Here is a 19,261-nt window from a genome sequence, read left to right as displayed (position 1 = left end):
TACCTAGTATGGATTTTTTTTTTTTAATTAAAAATTTATAATTATAATTTTAGTGAAAACTTAATTAAATATTCTGATTTAACTGCTTATGGTTTATGGGTCACTTTACTGGAACTTAACCCCTCAATTCAAATGTTAACCTAAATAACAAACGAAGCAGGTATGTTATAACCAGAATTAGGTATTATTCTAGTAATTTTATTTATCTAAAAAAAAAAAGTGATAAAGCGTATTATAAGAATATGTTGCTTTAAAACATTTTAACTAGTAGGTGGTCTATTAAATAACTAGTAAATACTTGTTTTAATTGGCATAACTTAAAGCATAATGGCTGCGATACTATATTTTTATTTAGTAGAACCTGATGTCGAATGTTAAATTTAAATTTAAACTCGTTATAAAATATAAATTACACCATTTATTTAAACCTACTCATTTACCTACTTACAATACTATTAAAAATATTTGTTTATACTTTTAATTGGATATCATACAACGAGCTAAATGCAAAGTGGCCTAGAAATAACTATACAGATATTATTAATGTTAATTAGTAATAAGTAACTAGTAAAAAATTATGAATTTTTTTAGTTGTCTATTTAAAAAATGTGTTGCCTTCAGACTATTTTCTCACGATGATGTATTTAAATGGCACATATGAGAAAATATGAAGGAAAAAAACTACATCAACTCTTATTGGAGAAATGGTTTTAGAAATCAATGGAGTTCCATCCAACAAAATTGTATTGTTGTGTTAGCACTTGTTTTTGATTGTTATTACAAAGACCCGTGGATCACGTTTTTAGTAACTAATACTGTGATGAAACAGGCCACAGCTGGGGACTACATACAACCCTTTTGAAATTAAAAAATTAAAAACAATACAAGACATTGTAGTAAAGAATTAACAGAAAGTATCATAAATCAATTAACAGTAAGAATTAGAAATACAAAGCGTTTGGTTAACGCTATATGAGACAGTCAGTAACTTAAAAGTTATTAGATTTATAAAAAAGAAATGTTAGTTATTAGTTAGCTCAAATTTTAAAACATTATAATCCCAATTCCCATACGTGTTAAAATCACATGAACTGAAAATATTTTTATTTGTATATACTTTTAACAAAACAAATGTAAAATGATTGTCCGACTTAGAAAAAAAAATATTTTGCCTAAGACTTTAAAAATCATTATGTATATATACTATTAAAAAGGTATCTATATATAGTAGATAATTTAATTAAAACATTGTACGTGATTAATTACAACTATTTATATTTTCTGTACGTGCCACACCTATAAAAAATATATCTTAAATGCGGTAGCTCAGTTCAGTAACAAGTATGGAAGATAGTGTCTAATTATTATTGTAGTAGAAAATTAATATTAAGGTCGTGACTGAAATATGCACAAAAACAGAAGCAATTTCACCCGCTGTTTGTTTAACTATCGTACGGCTCAGCGGGTCGATGATTAGTACTAAAAAATGTCTAGCCATGATATATAGTATATATAAATAGGCACAAAAAATTCTATATTATTAGACTGGATTATGTCATTTATATGGAATTTTTTTATCAAATTTTGATCAGAGACAGATTGAGCCGCTTTTTATATTATGGTGGTTTTTAAAATTAAAAAAAATATACATCCTGGCGTAAGGCCATATTGTATACAAAAAAAAATGTATAATTTTTTTTTTTTTTTTTTGTAGCTCAATTATGAATGTATAGTTAAATTTTAATAATATACATTTTATGATGCAAACAACGGTAGTAAAATAAAAAACAACACAATTAAACTACATTAAACCAGACGACTGATTTTTATCAACGGATGAAAATCGTTACTGTTATTATTTACCTTATTTAAGTAATTCCATGTTGATTTTTTTTAAAATATTATTTTTCTTGTGTATAAAAATGTTTGGCAAAATTTGAGTAACTTAATAAACAATGAATAACTCGACAAATAATGTACTTAATTATTAAAGAAAAAATAAACAGCATTTTATTTATCTACTAACATACTATTCGTAGCCCGACAGAGATTTTATCAACAACTTATCTTAAAAGATACAATTTCTAAATTATTATTAACAAACGGCAAATAATAATTTAAACCTAATGAGTAATTAGCAATCGCAAAATTCATTTTTATTTTACTGTTTCAGAAATTACCTGTGTTATTTTATAATAAAAGTACTAATTTTAAACAAATATAATTTTAGCTTTTTACAATGAGATGTTTTTATTTATGAACTCTTACTTTTTTCAAATTAATTTTTGTTCTTAAAGGAACTTAGGAGAAATCCAAAAACAAATTTACCAACTGATCATTATGCAGTCTTATAATACAAATAAAGTTATTAGATAGGCATGTTTGATTTTGGCGAGCAACTTTAAGTACACTTCCGTTTGCTTTACCACCTACCTATAAAATATTACAACAACGAAGATGATACAAAGACTTGGAAAAAGAAGATATAATTCTGGCAAAGTTGAAAGTTGAATTGACCAAGGAAAATGTTAATAATTCTAAACCAGTTGTAAATCCATTTATTGAAACTTCTAAATTATTAAAACTAAACTTGTGTTCTTTGTTGAAAATTAAAGACAGAGAGTTAGATATTGGGAGTTCTGAGATAGTGTGACAGCAATGACGTTATTCTATAGTAGGTATTTTAATTAAATTATATTATTTTAACTATTAAATCCAACTTTATTCGCACTAAACATTATTTAGAAATAAAATTGAAGATGTATTTAAATAATTTGTTAGTGACAATGTCAAAAAGGAAATACGTTGTGATCTTTTATTTATATTAGGTAATTTAAATATTAAGTACTCATAATATTATTTTTTATAATGTGTAAATAGGTATTAATCCGTATACCATTTTTAAACACCCAAACAAAAATAATAATAAAAAATTGTTATACTAAAAATACATATTTTCAATATACCTAACGGTTTTTTAAAATTGTATTATTTGTCAAGTTTATTTTGAATCAAGAAAAAAATATATAAATACTAAATGAATGTCTGTTTGTTTCTTTTTTCTTTACATATTATACATGTCTATTATTTAAATCTAAACGATATTGTATGTATTATTTTAGTTTTTATTTAAATAGAAGCCAACTCATTATTAAGACAATAACGCGCTTAAAATTGTATTCTAAGTATTGGGATTGATCGTTTGGCTACATTAATCAATTGGCTGTTACAATCAGTTGCCGTTATAACTTATAAATAATGAGTATAATGAATTATGAAAATATATACTTTTGATATCCGTTGACTGACAACTGCATCTAAAAATGAAAGTACACTAAATTAATATAAGGTGCTGCTCTCTAGGAGAAAAAATAACAAACTTAGAAAATATATGAAGCAGTTTGAATGATAAAATCTAAGACTTGCACAACAAAGATCTTCCAAGGCCATGGTTGTACACATTTTTGATAGCGGCCACATGTTTACGAAGATAGAAATCAGAACGTCACCGGCTCTATTTTTTTTAATTTTCTTATTTAATATATTATTATTATACAAAAAAAAAAATACGATGTACGATATAATTGACAAGTAATAAAATTAAAAAGGAGGCATCTTCTTAAATAATATCATTAATTGTCCAAAGTTCCCGTCGAATATCAACAAATATTGGCCAGAAGTAAAAATTTTACATTTTACAATAAGACTATTAAAAATGATATTGATTCAAAATGGGTTTATGATTGGAATATTTTGTTTTTTCAGTCCAATAATAAACAATATTGAACAGTGCATCTAAATTAATTATATGACATTTAAGAATTAACTTAGCAAACATTTTTGGGTAAAAAGTTAGCTCATTTTTCTATTTACGAAGTTCCCGTTAATAGGTTTACATACTTATATTATGTAAAAATAAATAATATATTATACATATTGTAAATGTATATCAAACAGACTAGAAGTATAGTAATTACATCATAAGGAAGGATTCATACATTAAAGCCCATTTTTCTCATACATTCCTTATGTGCTTCGATTAAATGCTGGCAGTTTTCTTCTCCGTTTTCCATAATACACGAATCTCTAATCTTTTTCGTTTCCGGACAGGCACAACATGGTTTCAGTTTCTTAGGCGGTTCCTCGGTAGTCGTCGGTCGTTCTTCTGCCTTAACAACAACCTCTTTTGCCATGTTAGTAATACAACAACATTGAACGTACTTGAGGAATGCAACTATTGTAATGTTATGGAAATTTAGTAGTAATCGTTCAAATCAACACATAGCCACGTTGAAAACTATATTAAAGAGCTGTCGAGTCGGTTAATTAACAACAATTTTTAAGCCATTCTATAAGTAATATAGACAATTTATTGTTATGTTTATAATTTTTTTTAAATCAATTCAGGCATTGTAACAATGTAATGCGAAATTAAAAATTTTGATTGAAAAATATGTTCCATCATTCGACAAAAGACACTGTAAAAAAATTGAAAGTATAAAATATAATCTCTCAGATCAATGTATTGAGTATTTGTAGCTCTTCATTTTTTTTCTTACTATTTTCAATTCATATTTTATTATAATAAATTGGTACAAATTTTTTATAACATTTTTTAATGTTTTATTAAATAAATGTGAGGCAATCTATATTATTAGATTCGATTGGGTAATTTGTTTGGGATTTTTAATCAAATTTTGGTCACAGACAAATTGAGCCAATTTTTATAGTATGGTGGTTTTTTAAATTAAAATCGTTAAAAAAATATACATCCTGGCGTAAGGCTATATTGTGTATAAAAAAAATTAATCATTTTTTTTGTAGCTGAATTATGGATGTATAGTTAAATTTTAATAATACATTTTATGATGCAAACAACGGTAGTCAAATAAAAAACAACACAATTGAATGACTACTGATTTTTATCAACGGACTGATATTTTGGCCGTGTTGCTTTTTTCAAAAATATTATTCATATTCATTAGCGCTACTCAAAATTAGATTTATTGTATTTTTCAACAGTGTATTAAGTGTAATACATTTCGTTTCACAGTCGTCATGCACTACAAGACAGTAATGTTTATTTGTCTAATAACTATGCTTTTAGCATTTGCCAATTCAAAGGTAAGTCCAACTACTTTTTTCACTGTAGTATAAGTAACTGATATTAAAATATAAGTAATAACAATTCATTGTATACAGAGTATCCTTACGTCATTACTTCAGCCTATAAGGCATGAACACCGTTTTAGCTACGTAGAAGTGAATATTAACCGTTCTTTTGGAGAAGCAAAAATCAGCTATAACCAATATAACGACGTCCAGTACACAAACTACCATTATATAATAAATGATTCGTTGTACTTAGGTCGAGTAAGTTAACTTTAATTTGCAATACTTTTAAGTGTTAAAATCCTAATAAATAATAAATGAAATTGCGAGCACCAGGAGGGGATAAGTGGCTTTTATACAATTTAACAAACGAGCAAAATAAAAAACCTGGTGAATATCTTCTATGTGTGCTTGCGAGTGATGTTCATCGGTTTTATTCAACAATAAATATCAATAGGTTATATTGACAATTAATATTATTGTCAAATGAAAAACTAATCATTTTGGTTCTCATCAATTTATCGTTTAGCTTGATTATTTTCGAATCTACCTGGGTTGCCATTAGTTAGCTAATGTTTCTACCTATTGCAGGGTGTACACACAACACCTACAGAGACATTGTTCTTGACTATAAACTCTACACAGAATGTCTTTGAAGATGGACTCTGCAGTGGGATTGAAAAGTTAGCTAGCTAATGACAACAGTTTGGATAGATCAGAAAGTGATCAAGCAAAAACCTAGTTCAATCCATGAAAGTTTTTACATGTTTGTTGTGTTTATCGTTTTAGGTTAATATCGAAATAATAATGTGCAAAGAATATTTTATTGATTGCTCTAATCTTAGAACGTTCGATCTCATGAATATCTGTGAAAACTTACCGGCGATAAATTACTTTTTATCGATAGGATATCAGAATCGTGAAATTACGTCATGTCCACTCCATGTAAGTTGAACTCTTTAATATATTATTGTATAATACACACATACCAAGTAACTATATGACATTTTTTTTGTCTTCATTTTACTAAAAAAATTGACTGGTCGATGGCCAGTTTTAAATAGTTATTTTTAAAGTGTTCGGGATTAAAATTAGGTATTTAGAGCGCGGTTGAGAAATGCGAGAAAATAAAAATAACTCTACTATCCACCCTTTCTCCCGTTCTAATTTTAAAACTTAAATAACTTTGTAGATAATTATTTAAAATTGGTTATCGACCAGTCAATAATTATTTTAGTAAAATATTCTTAATTTAAACGAATCACCTGGTATATCATCGATATCGGTATATATCAAAGGTGAGGTTTGTGTGTTTAATAAAAACAATTAAAGAAAAATAAATAGATAATGACAATTTCATATGACATTTTTTTAGCTAAAATAATAATACAAAAGAAAAAATGTCTGTAAAATAAAACGTTGATCGCTCTGTATTGGTATTATTTCAACAGGGAGAATACATTTTCAAGAATGTAACAGTTCACCCGGATAAAACAGTTCCAATGTTTCTCGGACCGACAGAGAAATGGTGGGAATACACTTTTAAGTTGAACATCGTTTATTACAATAATTTTAACTTGAAAGTATCGGATACTCACGTTCATTTTTATTTTTTGACATTTAGAAATAGAAAATCAAGATATTAAAAATCGACTTGCGTCCACATACGCATGTTATTTGTTTTCATAATATTTAACACATTAAAATTAAGTAAATAGTAGTAGCACATTTACAAAACTATCGACATAAATACAATTAATTTTGTGGTTCCGCCTAAACAGAGATTATCGATTTCACCTTATCACTAATCTCATTTCTTACCCCCCCTTTCCCCTTTATACTTACCTTACCCAAATCTTCGGTTTACCCGAAATTTGTTCATGTTTTCACTTGTGGTAGGTGGTCTAAGCATCGCGTATAAACATAGGGTGAAGGAAGGTATTTTCGTGGCATAAGCAATTTCGTGATATAGTTTGTTGATCGTATCGCGTAATTCCCTATTAGAAAATTGTCTTGAAAATCACACTGATTGTTAAAACACAGTTATTTTAACAATCAGTGTAATTTTCAAGCGATTTTCTAATATGGAATTACGCGATACGATCAACAAACTACATATATCACGAAATTGCTTATGCCACGAAAATACCTTCCTTTACCCTACATACGAAGAGATATGTATGTAGATAATAATTAACCTAATGGTTGTCAGTTATCAACCAATTATGTTAAAATAAACAAATGAAAACAAATAAATAAATGTAAGGCAATCTAGATTTTAGATTTGAACATGCTATTTGTCTGGAATTTTCAATAAAATTTTGATCAGGGATAGATTGAGTCACTTTTTATATAATGGTGGTATTTAAATTTAAAAACGATAAAAAATTTTACATCCTGGCGTAAGGCTTGATTGTGTATAAAAAAAATAATGAATTGTTTTTGTACCTTATATATGAATATATAGTAAAATAGTAATAATATATTTTATGGTGCAATCAACGGTACTCAAATAAAAGAAAACACAATTGGATGGTAATTAAACTAGACGACTGATTATTATCAACGGATGAAAATTGTTTATGTTATTATTTACCTTACTATTTAAGTTAGACCGTGTTGCTTTTTTGAAAATATTTTCCATTAACATTGGTGCTACTCAAAAATAGTTTAATTGTAACTTACAACATTGTATTGAGTAATACGTTTCGTTTCACAATCGTCATGTACTACAAGACAGTAATGTTAATTTGTCTAATGTTTTTAGCACTTGCTAAATCAAAGGTAAGTCCAACTACATTTATCACTGTAGTGTAAGTAACTAATATTAAAATATAGGTAATAACAATTTATTGTATACAGGATATCCTTACATTACTTCAGCCTATACGGCATGAACATCGTTTTAGCTACATAGAAGTGAACACTAACCATTCTTTTGGAGAAGCAAAAGTCAGTTATAAACAATATAACGACGTGCAGTACACAGACTTCCATTATATAATTAATGATTCGTTGTATTTAGGTCGAGTAAGTTGAGTTTGATTTGCAATACTTAACAGTGATAAAATCCTAATGCTTAATAAATGGAATTGCGTGCACCAGAAGGGGAATAAATGGCTTTTATACAATTTAACAAAAGAGCAAAAATAAAAATCTGATGAATATATTCTTTTTAAAGAAAATTTTGCCATAAATGAAAATTCCATACGAATATATTTACATATTTAAATGAATTTTTTAATGCTGTTATTACTCTAAGTTCCAATCACAAACATCTGATGTTGGCTGGAAATTAGGTTGTAATACATTAATAATACTAAATAATTTTTCGTACGTTTTTTTTTTGGGTAGCAATGCATAAATTGCAGAATGCATTCCTCTAAAAATTCGGATAATATTACATAAGCTTGACAAAATAGAGAAGGTGCAACTTTGAATGTCTCATCCGTATACCATACTGTCGAATCTTTTAAAAACTAAGGCCGAGAAGACGATCAAATATAATAAACCTATCATAATTAGGCCCACTATCGGCCAACAAAAATGTTTCAACCGATAAAGGCACGACGAGTAGGAACATTAATTTCCTTAATTTAAACTGGTAACACTTGACCGACTCAACTAGAATATTTGATACATTGACTTTATATCAAAGTATATATTAATTTGTTTTTTTTATTTATCGCCGAAACGGATATTGTCATTGACTATATTATACAATATATCTTTGAAGATGGGCTCTATAGTGTGATTGAAAAGTTAGCTAACTAATGACAAAAATAATATTAAAGATCAGAATGTGATTAAGCGAATATGTTCAATCCATAAAGTTTTAACATGTTTGTTGTGTTTATCGTTTTAGATTAATATCGAAATAATAATGTGCAAAGAATATTTTATTGATTGCTCTAACCTTAGAACGTTTGATCTCACGAATATCTGTGAAAACTTCCCGGTGGTCAGTTACTTTTTAACTATAGGATATAAGAATCGTGAAGTTTTGTCATGTCCACTCCAAGTTAGTTGAACTCTTTACTATATTATTGTATAATACACACATAGTAAGTAACTACGAGTATATGACATTTTTTTTGTCATCACATTACTTAAGTCATTATTTTGCACTTGTTTGTGTGTATTAAGTATTTTTAATGCTTTTTTAAACACATTTTTATAGGATAAAATATAACTTAAAATTTGACATTGTAGGTATACATGTCGCTAATATTGTGTCATGAAATAGTTCAACATTTTAAATTAGGAGGGTATATGTTTTTAAGAGATTAATACTAAACATTTAAATCATGTATTTTTTTCTTTATTGGTCTCACCATTGTGTGAAAAACATAATTGCTCATGTTGTTTTTTAATATTAGATAGGTAGATAAATAGTGACAGTAGATAAAATTATTTAAAAATCAAACAAGTCTATCTGTTTCCTTCTAGTAATTAACGTCAGCGTGCATAGTGTTGATAAAGCAGACAGCACAGTAATTTAAATGATTTAAAAATACTTTATTGGTAGTCATTTTCTAGACAGATATGCAATGTCTTATGATTTATGAATATTATTTTATTGATTTTTGTTAAAATATTATTGCATAACATGCAATAACACGTACACAAGTTACTGTAAAATATAAATTTTACAAGCTTTTTAAATTAAAAATAATTTACTAAAACTTGACTGGTCGATAGCCAGTTTTGCATGGTTATTTTTAAAGTTGTTCAGATTTAAAATTCGGGGGGTTGGAGTTGGGTTGTGAAATGCACGGAAATATAAATAACTCTACTCTCCACCCTTTCTCACGTCCTAAATTTAAAACTTAAATAACTTTGTAAAAACTTATTCGAAACTGGTTATCGACCAGTCAATTTTTCAGTAAAATATTCTTAATTAAAATGAATCACCCGGTATATCCTAGAAATTGGTATATATCGATGAAGAGGTTTGTTGTGGATATTAATTATAACAATTGAAGAAAAATAAATACATAATGACGATTTCATATGACACTTTTGTGCCTTAGATAATAATAATAATACCAAAGAAAAAATGTCTTTAAAATAAAACTCTGATCGCTCTGTATTTGTAATATTTCCACAGGGAGAATACATTTTCAAGAATGTAACAGTTCACCCGGATAAAACAGTTCCAATGTTTCTCGGACCGACAGAAAAATGGTGGGAGTACACTTTTAAGTTGAACGTCATTTATTACAATAATTTTAACGTCAAAGTATCGGATACTCACTTTCATTTTTATTTTTTGACATTTAGAAATAGAAAATCGAGATATTAAAAATCTACTTGCGTCCACACACGCATATTATTTGTTTTCATAATATTTATCACATAAAAATGAAATAAATAGTAGTAGCACATTTACAAATCTATAAAACCTAAATAAAATTAATTTTTTTGTTTTGCTTTACCAGAGATTATCGATTTTCCCTTATCACTAATCTCTTCTCCTATCCCTTCTTATCACAATGTGTTATAAAGACGTTTAGGCATCGCATATAAACATACATACGAAGAGATATGTATGTAAATAATAATTAAACTAATCATTGTCAATCATCAAACAATTTTGTAAGATAAAGAAAATAAATAAATAAATGTAAGGAAATCTATTCTTAGATTCGATTGTGTAATTCGTTTGGGATTTTTAATCAAATTTTGATCAAAGATAGATTTAGCCACTTTTTATAGTATGGTGGTTTTTAAAATTAAAATCGATCAAAAAATATACATTCTGCCGTAAGTCTTTGTTGTGTAAAAAAAAAATAATGATATTTTATTGTAACTAAATTATAATTGTATAGTTAAATTTTAATAATACATTTTATGATGTAAACAACGGTAGTCAAATAAAAAACAATGCAATTGAACTACAATAAAACCAGGTGACTGATTGTCATCAACGGATGAAAATTGTTATTGTTATTATTTACCTTACTATTTAAGTTGACTATGTTACTTTTTTTAAAAATATTTTTCATAATCATTGGCGCTACTCAACATTAGATTTATTGTAACTTTCATCAGAGTATTGAGTAATACGTTTTGTTTCACAATCGTCATGTATTACAAGACAGTAATGTTAATTTGTCTAATAGCTATATTTTTAGCACTTGCTAAATCAAAGGTAAGTCCAACTACATTTATCACTGTAGTGTAAGTAACTAATATTAAAATATAGGTAATAACAATTTATTGTATACAGGGTATCCTTACATTACTTCAGCCTATACGGCATGAACATCGTTTTAGCTACGTAGAAGTAAATATTAACCGTTCATTTGGAGAAGCAAAAATCAGCTATAATCAATATAACGACGTGCAGTACACAGACTTCCATTATATAATTAATGATACGTTGTATTTAGGTCGAGTAAGTTGAAGTTGATTTGCAATACTTTTAAGTGTTAAAATCCTAATAAATAATAAATGAAATTGCGAGCACCTGGAGGGGATAAGTGGCTTTTATACAATTTAACAAAAGAGCAAAATAAAAAAATCTGGTGAATATCTTTTATGTGTGCTTGCGAGTGATATTCATTGATTTTTTTCAACACTAAATATCAATGGGTTATATTGACAATTAATATTATTGTCAAATGAAAAACTAATCATTTTGGTTCTCATCGCTCTATAATCGTTTAGCTTGATCATTTTCGGATCTATCTGGGTTGCCATTAGTTAGCTAATGTTTCTACCTATTGCAGGGTGTACACACAACACCTACAGAGACATTGTTCTTGACTATAAACTCTAAACAGTATGTCTTTGAGGATGGACTCTACAGTGGGATTGAAAAGTTAGCTAGCTAATGACAACAGTTTGGATAGATCAGAAAATGATCAAGCAAATACCTAGTTCAATCCATGAAGTTTTAACATGTTTGTTGTGTTTATTGTTTTAGATTAATATCGAAATAATAATGTGCAAAGAATATTTTATTGATTGCTCTAATCTTAGAACCTTTGATCTCACGAACATCTGTGAGAACTTCCCGGCGTTCAATTACTTTTTATCAGTAGGATATAAGAATCGTGAAGATACGTCATGTCCACTCCATGTAAGTTGAACTCTTTAATATATTATTGTGTAACACACACATAGTAGGTAACTATATGCATTTTTTTTGTCATTATTTTACTTAAACCGTTATTTTAAACTTGTTCATATGTATTTAGTATGTTTAATGCTTCTAAAAATATACATTTTTTTTTATGATATATTATAACCAGAATTGGGAAATTTTTATTCGAATAACGAATAACAAATAATTTATGGGAATTATTTTGTTATTCGACTAAATCTAAGATGATTAATTCGAATAATTTTTATTATTCGATCAAATCCAAGATGATTTATTTCAAGATAATATGATAATTTTTTAAAAAAAGTATTTCTTATACCTTTATGTTAAAAAAATTGTACGTATGAGACCGTCGGTACAAATAAGTACCCCATAAAAAATACTGCTGTAACCGACGGTACTCTCTAGTTCCATCACTATATTTAAAAAACTAATGTTAATTCTTTTATTTTTCAAATTTATTATGGTTTAAAATATGTACTTAAACGAATTTATGAAAAAAATGTGGTGACATTTGGTATTTTCTTTGTTCGGGCAACAAAAGGTTAAAACATGTCGCCATGTTTATTAATTTTCCGGTTAATTTGTATAAGCTTCAAGGTACTGTTTTTAATTTATATAATTTTTCCTATGAGTCAAAGTAATTTCGGCTTATTTTAGGCCAAAAAGAAAGACAAAATATCAATTACTTAGGATAGCCCAATTTAAATTCTGTAAAGAGATTCGAGTTTTTTGGCTACTTAATTATGTTATGTAGGAAAACGATTTTCATTTAAAATTTTCAGTTTCTTGTAATCAAATGAACAAAATTTATGATGGTCATTCGAATAAAAAATATTATTCGACGGTCATTCGAACAAACAAAATTATTTAGATAATTATCTAGATAAAAAATTGTCTAAATAATGACCAACTCTGAATTCTAACTCGCCTTTTTCCGACAAAATAAATTAAATGTTGTTACTCATTCGTTTTCAAAACTCAACTTACATGCAACCCGTTAACTTAGAGAACCGTATTAAATTAAAAACAATCTTGACAATTATTCAAAAATAAAACAAGTCTCTCTCCTACCTTCTAGAATTTTACGTCCGCTTTTACAGTGTTCATAAAGTAGACAGCACAGTAATTTAAATGTTGTAAAAATAGTTTATTGAGAGCCATATCTTGGCCAGATATTAAATGGCTTATGAATATTATTTTACCGATTTTTGTTAAAATGTTATTGTATACATATTTATATAATATATTTAAAGATTTTAAAATTATTATTTTTAATTAGAGGTAATCAAATATCTAGTTTAATTAAAGTTTCAAGTAATAACTTCATTATAATATCTTATATGATCATTATTAGTTCATAATGTTTAAGTTACAGTTAAGGAGCTAGAGCCCAATCAACTTATCAAACTTAAATGCCAACGTGTACATTTAAATACCTTTTTAAATGAAAAATAATTTACTGAAATAAATGACTGGTCGATAGCCAGATTTAAATAATTATTCTCAAAGTTGCTTAAGTTAAAAATTCAGGTAGGGTGGTTGGAATGCGGTTGAGAAATAACTCTACTTTCAACCCTTCCTCCCGTCCTAAAATTTTAAACTTAAATAACTTAATAATTGATTACTCAAAACTGGTTATCGACCAGTCAATTTGTTCGGTAAATTATTCTTAATTTAAAAGAATCACCCGGTATATTCTGGATATCGGTATATATTGAAGGTGAGGTTTGTTGTGGATATTATTATAACAATTAAAGAAAAATAAATACATAACAGTAACGATTTCATTAGAAATTTTTTTTTAGCTAAAATAATAATACCAAAGAAAAAATGTCTGTAAAGTAAAACGTTGACCGCTCTGTATTTGTATTATTTCAACAGGGAGAATACATTTTCAAGAATGTAACAGTTCGCCCGGATAAAACAGTTCCAATGTTTCTCGGACCGACAGAAAAATGGTGGGAGTACACTTTTAAGTTGAACGTCATTTATTACAATAATTTTAACGTCAAAGTATCGGATGCTCACGTTCATTTTTATTTTTTGACATTTAGAAATAGAAAATCGAGATATTAAAAATCTACTTGCGTCCACATACGCATGTAGTATTTGATTCCATGATATTTAACACATTAAAATGAAGTAAATAGTAGTAGCACATTTGCAAGATTATAAAACCTAAATAAAATAAAATTTGTTTTGTTTTACTCTACCAGAAATTATCGATTTTTCCTTATGACTATTCTCATCTCCTACCCCTCCCTTTTACCTCCTTATCACAATGGCATTTTAAAAAAGCGTTATGTAATAATCCCTTGGTGCAGTACAGTTACCCAAATCTTCGGCAGGCTCAAAATATGTTCATCTTTTTACTTGTCGTAGGTCTGTCTAAGCATTGCATATATACATACATACGAAGAGATATGTATGTAGATACCTAATAATTAAACTAATGGTTGTCGATCATCAAACCATTTTTGTTAAAATAAACAAATAAAAAAAATAAATAAGTGTAAGGCAATCTAAATTTTTAGATTCGATTGTGTAATTTTTTTGGGATTTTTAATCAAATTTTGATTAGGGATAGATTTAACCACTCTATATATTATGGTGGTTTTTAAAATAGATAAAAAAATATAAATCCTGGCTTAAGGCTTTATTTTTTTTTTTGTACCTAATATATGAATGTATAGTTAAATATTAATAATACATTTTATGATGCAAACAATGGAAGTCAAATAAAAAAAAAACACAATTGAACGACAATTAAACTAGACGAACGATTTTTATCAACGGATGAAAATTGTTATTGTTATTATTTACCTCACTATTTAAGTTAGACCATGTTGCTTTTTTGAAATTATTTTTTATTTACATTGGCGCTATTAAAAAATGGTTTTATTGTAACTTTCAACATTGTATAGAGTAATACGTTTTGTTTCACAGTCGTCATGTACTACAAGACAGTAATGTTAATTTGTCTAATAACTATGTTTTTAGCACTTGCCAAATCAAAGGTACGTCCAACTACATTTATCGCATCACGTTTATTATTTAGTATAAGTAATTAATATTGAAATGTAGGTAATAATAATTAATTGTATACAGGGTATCCTTACGTCATTACTTCAGCCTATAAGGCACGAACATCGTTTTAGCCACGTAGAAGCGAATACTAACCGTTCTTTTGGAGACGCAAAAATCAGTTATAATCAATATAACGACGTCCAGTACACAAACTTCCATTATATAATAAATGATTATTTGTATTTAGGTCGAGTAAGTTGAGTTTAATTTGCAATACTTTATAGTGTTAAATCCTAATGAATAATAAATGAAATTGCGAGTACCCAAAGGGGATAAGTGGCTTTTATACAATTTAACAAAAGAGCAAAATAAAAAATCTGGTGAATATCTTTTATGTGTGCTTGCGAGTGATATTTATTGATTTTATTCAACACTAAATATCAATGGGTTATATTGACAATTAATATTATTGTCAAACGAAAAACTAATCATTTTGGTTCTCATCGCTCTATAATCGTTTAGCTTGATCATTTTCGGATCTATCCGTATCCGTGTTGCCATTAGTTACCTTATGTTTCTACCAATTGCAGGATTTACACACAACATCTTCAGAGACATTGACCTTGTCTACACACACAACACGTATGTCTTAGAAGATTGGCTCTACAGTAGGAAGAAATGTTAACTAATGACAACCATTTGGATAGATCAGAAAGTGATCAAGCAAAATCCTAGTTCAATCCATGAAAGTCTTAACATGTTTGTTGTGTTTATCGTTTTAGATTAATGTTGAAATAATAATGTGCAAAGAATATTTTATTGATTGCTCTAATCTTAGAACGTTTGATCTCACGAATATCTGTGAAAACTTTCCGGTGGCCAGTTACTTTTTATCTATAGGATATAAGAATCGTGAAGTTACGTCATGTCCACTTCAAGTTAGTCGCATAAATATTTACATAATATATTTAAAGATTTTTAAAATTTTTATTTTAAATTCAGGTTAATCAATGTTATCATTAACAGTATATTATTTAATGAAAACATTATTTATAAACTAAAAGAGTTTCAAGTAATATCTTTATTATTTATATTACATTACCATTATTAGTTCATAATGTTTAAGCTACTGTAAAATATAACTTTTATTAACTTTCAAATTAAAAATAATTTACAGAAAAAAATTGACTAGTCGACGGCCAGATTTGAATGGTTATTTTTAAAGTTGTTTAGGTTTAAATTCGGGTGGTTGGAGTGCGGTTGAGGAATGCGCGCAAATAAAAATAACTCTACTCTCCACCCTTTCTCCCATCCTAAATTTTAAACTCAAATAACTTTGTAAATATTTAATCAAAACTGGTTATCGACTAGTCAATTATTTTAGTAAAATATTCTTAATTTAAATGGATCACCTGATATATCCTGGATATTGGTACCATATATCGAAGGTGAGGTTTGCTGTGGATATTAACCATAACAATTAAAGACAAATAAATACATAATGACGATTTCATATGACACTTTTTTAGCTAATATAATAATAATACCAGAGAAAAAATGTCTGTAAAATAAAACGTTGATTGCTCTGTAATCTGTATTTGTAATATTTCCACAGGGAGAATACATTTTCAAGAATGTAACAGTTCAGCCGGATAAAACTATTCCAATGTTTTTTGGACCGACGGAGAAATGGTGGGAATACACTTTTAAGTTGAACGTCATTTATTGCGATAATTTTAACGTAGAAGTATCGGATGCTCACGTTCATTTTTATTTTTTGACATTTAGAAATAGAAAATCGAGATATTAAAAATCTACTTGCGTCCACACACGCATATTATTTGTTTTCATAATATTTATCACATCAAAATGAAGTAAATTGTAGTATCACATTTACAAAACTATTAAACTTAAATATTATTCATTTTGTGGTATTGCTTGACCAGAGATTATCGATTTCCCCTTATCACTGATTCCATCTCCTATCCTAATCACAATGTGCAACAAAGTATGTATGTAGTACATAGAACAGTGGACCGACTGCTATTATAATGTAACCAAAATTATTATTCAAAGAACGGTATTAAATTAATACTTAAATCAGTGATAAAATCGTATAAAATAGTTTGTTAGTGTTAATATTTTGTATGTTAATATTTGCACAGCCATGTCTTTGTTTCATCAAGGACTAAAGTTACCCTGAACAATAAACAGTAGGTAGACAATAGAACCGAGAACATACAAATTATAAAAACAATGAACCTGCGTTGCCTATCTCCGACTCATTTATTCTTGACAGACCCACGGAGTGAAGAAGAGTTTTTTATTCAACTAATGCCTTTTGTTGCTATTGACTGGAATGTGATAGGGGGGGCGTACAATTATGATTTTAACAAGGTCTATGGTCAATTTATATTTAAGCAAAACTGGACGAAGGATCCGTTTAAACATATTCAATTTCAGGGTAGAACTGTATTGTTTCATTTGGATGATAGTGAGATACTATTTGCTTATCAACCGGCCAACCCTGGCCTGAAGAATATCTTTGATCAGTTTAAACTAATTTTAAATAGATCAGAGAAATTTTCAAGAATGCTATTGGAATACACGCACTATCACAGTCCAGTCAAAAGAAACATTAGGTATTGTTTCAATCACAGAGGTTTCTTGATGTCATAAGTTAATCAAATTTAAATGTGTGATGGAGATATGTAACGCAGGTTTATTGATTTTATAGTTTTCATGTTTTTTGACGTTAAAATTATTAGACTTCTCAACTCTATGGGACGAAAAATAGCCTACTTGTTATATGATTAGGATTTTGTAGATCATAGCTATTGCGATATCACATAGTCTGTGACCAAAATTCTTTACTTAGTTTAACTTCAACATCTACCTTAAACAAAAAGAAAATGTTCTCCTAGGACACGGTTAAAATATTTATGTGTTTATTTATTCATCATCATAATACAAACGAAAAACGGCATTTTTTGTATAAATTATTATAACTTATTGTAACAACTGAATTTAGAATTATTATATTAGTATTAGGTATGATGTATTTAAATCAATTTTCAGGGAAAACCGCAAGATGTGTATTTTTACTTCCGTCGATAAAGAATGATAAAACATCCATTGATAATCCATTTAATCTTCTGTTAAACTGTCGTACGAATTCTTCAAATTGATTTTCAACTTTGATTCGAAAATTAGAACGTGCTAATGACGTCTTAATTTTGGAGAAGTCGGCCAATTCGGTTTTGTTAGTACGCCCAATTAAATTTGTCAAAATCGTATTTACCTCATGTATAACTATTTTCAAAACTTCTTCAACCTGCTCTTGATTAGGTTTTTTATTTAATTTATCATACAACGATATTACTTTGTTTAATGTTTTATCTTCGACGTAACTGAACTTAAGCATGTCGATAATGCTGGACTTCATCATAAAGTATAAAAACATTGGATAATCAGATAAATGCAAACCAATATAACAATATAGTTTTACCTTCATGATATCAAAAAACGATTGCTGAAAACGAATATGTTCAAACGGATTCAACTTCCATTTGTGTGTGACTATAAACTGATCATAGACCTTTTGACGATTTGATGTGTACAGATACTCTATCCCAATCCAGTCAATAGTAACGTTCGGTGTTGGTTTAATCAAAAACGATGTTTCGTCCCATACATATCTCAAAGATAAATGATTGACAGTAAGGGGCAATGCAGGTGTATTTTTGTTATATAGCTCATATTTTTCGTGGTTCAACTTATACAATTCTTTAATATTAACGATCCAATTTGGCCTACTACTTGATTCCTCCAACACAGGTTTATTGTGTTTATGTTTTAAATAAAAACATTCCAAACATTTATTTAACAAACTTGGCCTACTTACTGTATGATCAGGGTTTTGTTCATCTTTATCTATGACAGTTATATATTTATGTCCGACACACATTTCTACCAAATCGGCTAAAGGTTTTTGAAAGTTTTCTAAGT

At 27.9% G+C, this 19,261-nt stretch overlaps 2 protein-coding genes across 2 annotated transcripts; one reads left to right on the top strand and one right to left on the bottom strand.

Annotated features, from left to right (window-relative positions):
- Positions 1-3,904: 3,904 nt before the first annotated feature.
- Positions 3,905-4,195, bottom strand: LOC126845575 (cytochrome c oxidase copper chaperone). The gene has a single exon (XM_050584296.1). The coding sequence runs from the start codon at positions 4,191-4,193 to the stop codon at positions 3,993-3,995; it is 201 nt and encodes a 66-aa protein (XP_050440253.1). The 5' UTR covers positions 4,194-4,195; the 3' UTR covers positions 3,905-3,992.
- An 820-nt stretch (positions 4,196-5,015) lies between these two features.
- Positions 5,016-8,029, top strand: LOC126840395 (uncharacterized). Its single transcript, XM_050576088.1, has 5 exons — positions 5,016-5,124; positions 5,203-5,373; positions 5,902-6,057; positions 7,880-7,896; positions 7,975-8,029. Exons 1-5 carry the CDS (start codon positions 5,059-5,061, stop codon positions 8,027-8,029), a joined length of 465 nt encoding a protein of 154 aa, XP_050432045.1. The 5' UTR covers positions 5,016-5,058.
- The last annotated feature ends 11,232 nt before the right edge of the window (positions 8,030-19,261 follow it).

The sequence above is a fragment of the Adelges cooleyi genome, unplaced genomic scaffold (assembly GCF_023614345.1).
Source record: "Adelges cooleyi isolate 19-005CV unplaced genomic scaffold, UGA_ACOO_1.1 ACOO_flye_CR_arks_rails_tigmint_CR_PRNA_108, whole genome shotgun sequence".
NCBI classification, from domain to species: Eukaryota; Metazoa; Arthropoda; class Insecta; order Hemiptera; family Adelgidae; genus Adelges; species Adelges cooleyi.
The sequence above is the reverse complement of the archived record's forward strand: the minus strand, read 5'-3'. Positions and strand labels throughout refer to the sequence as shown.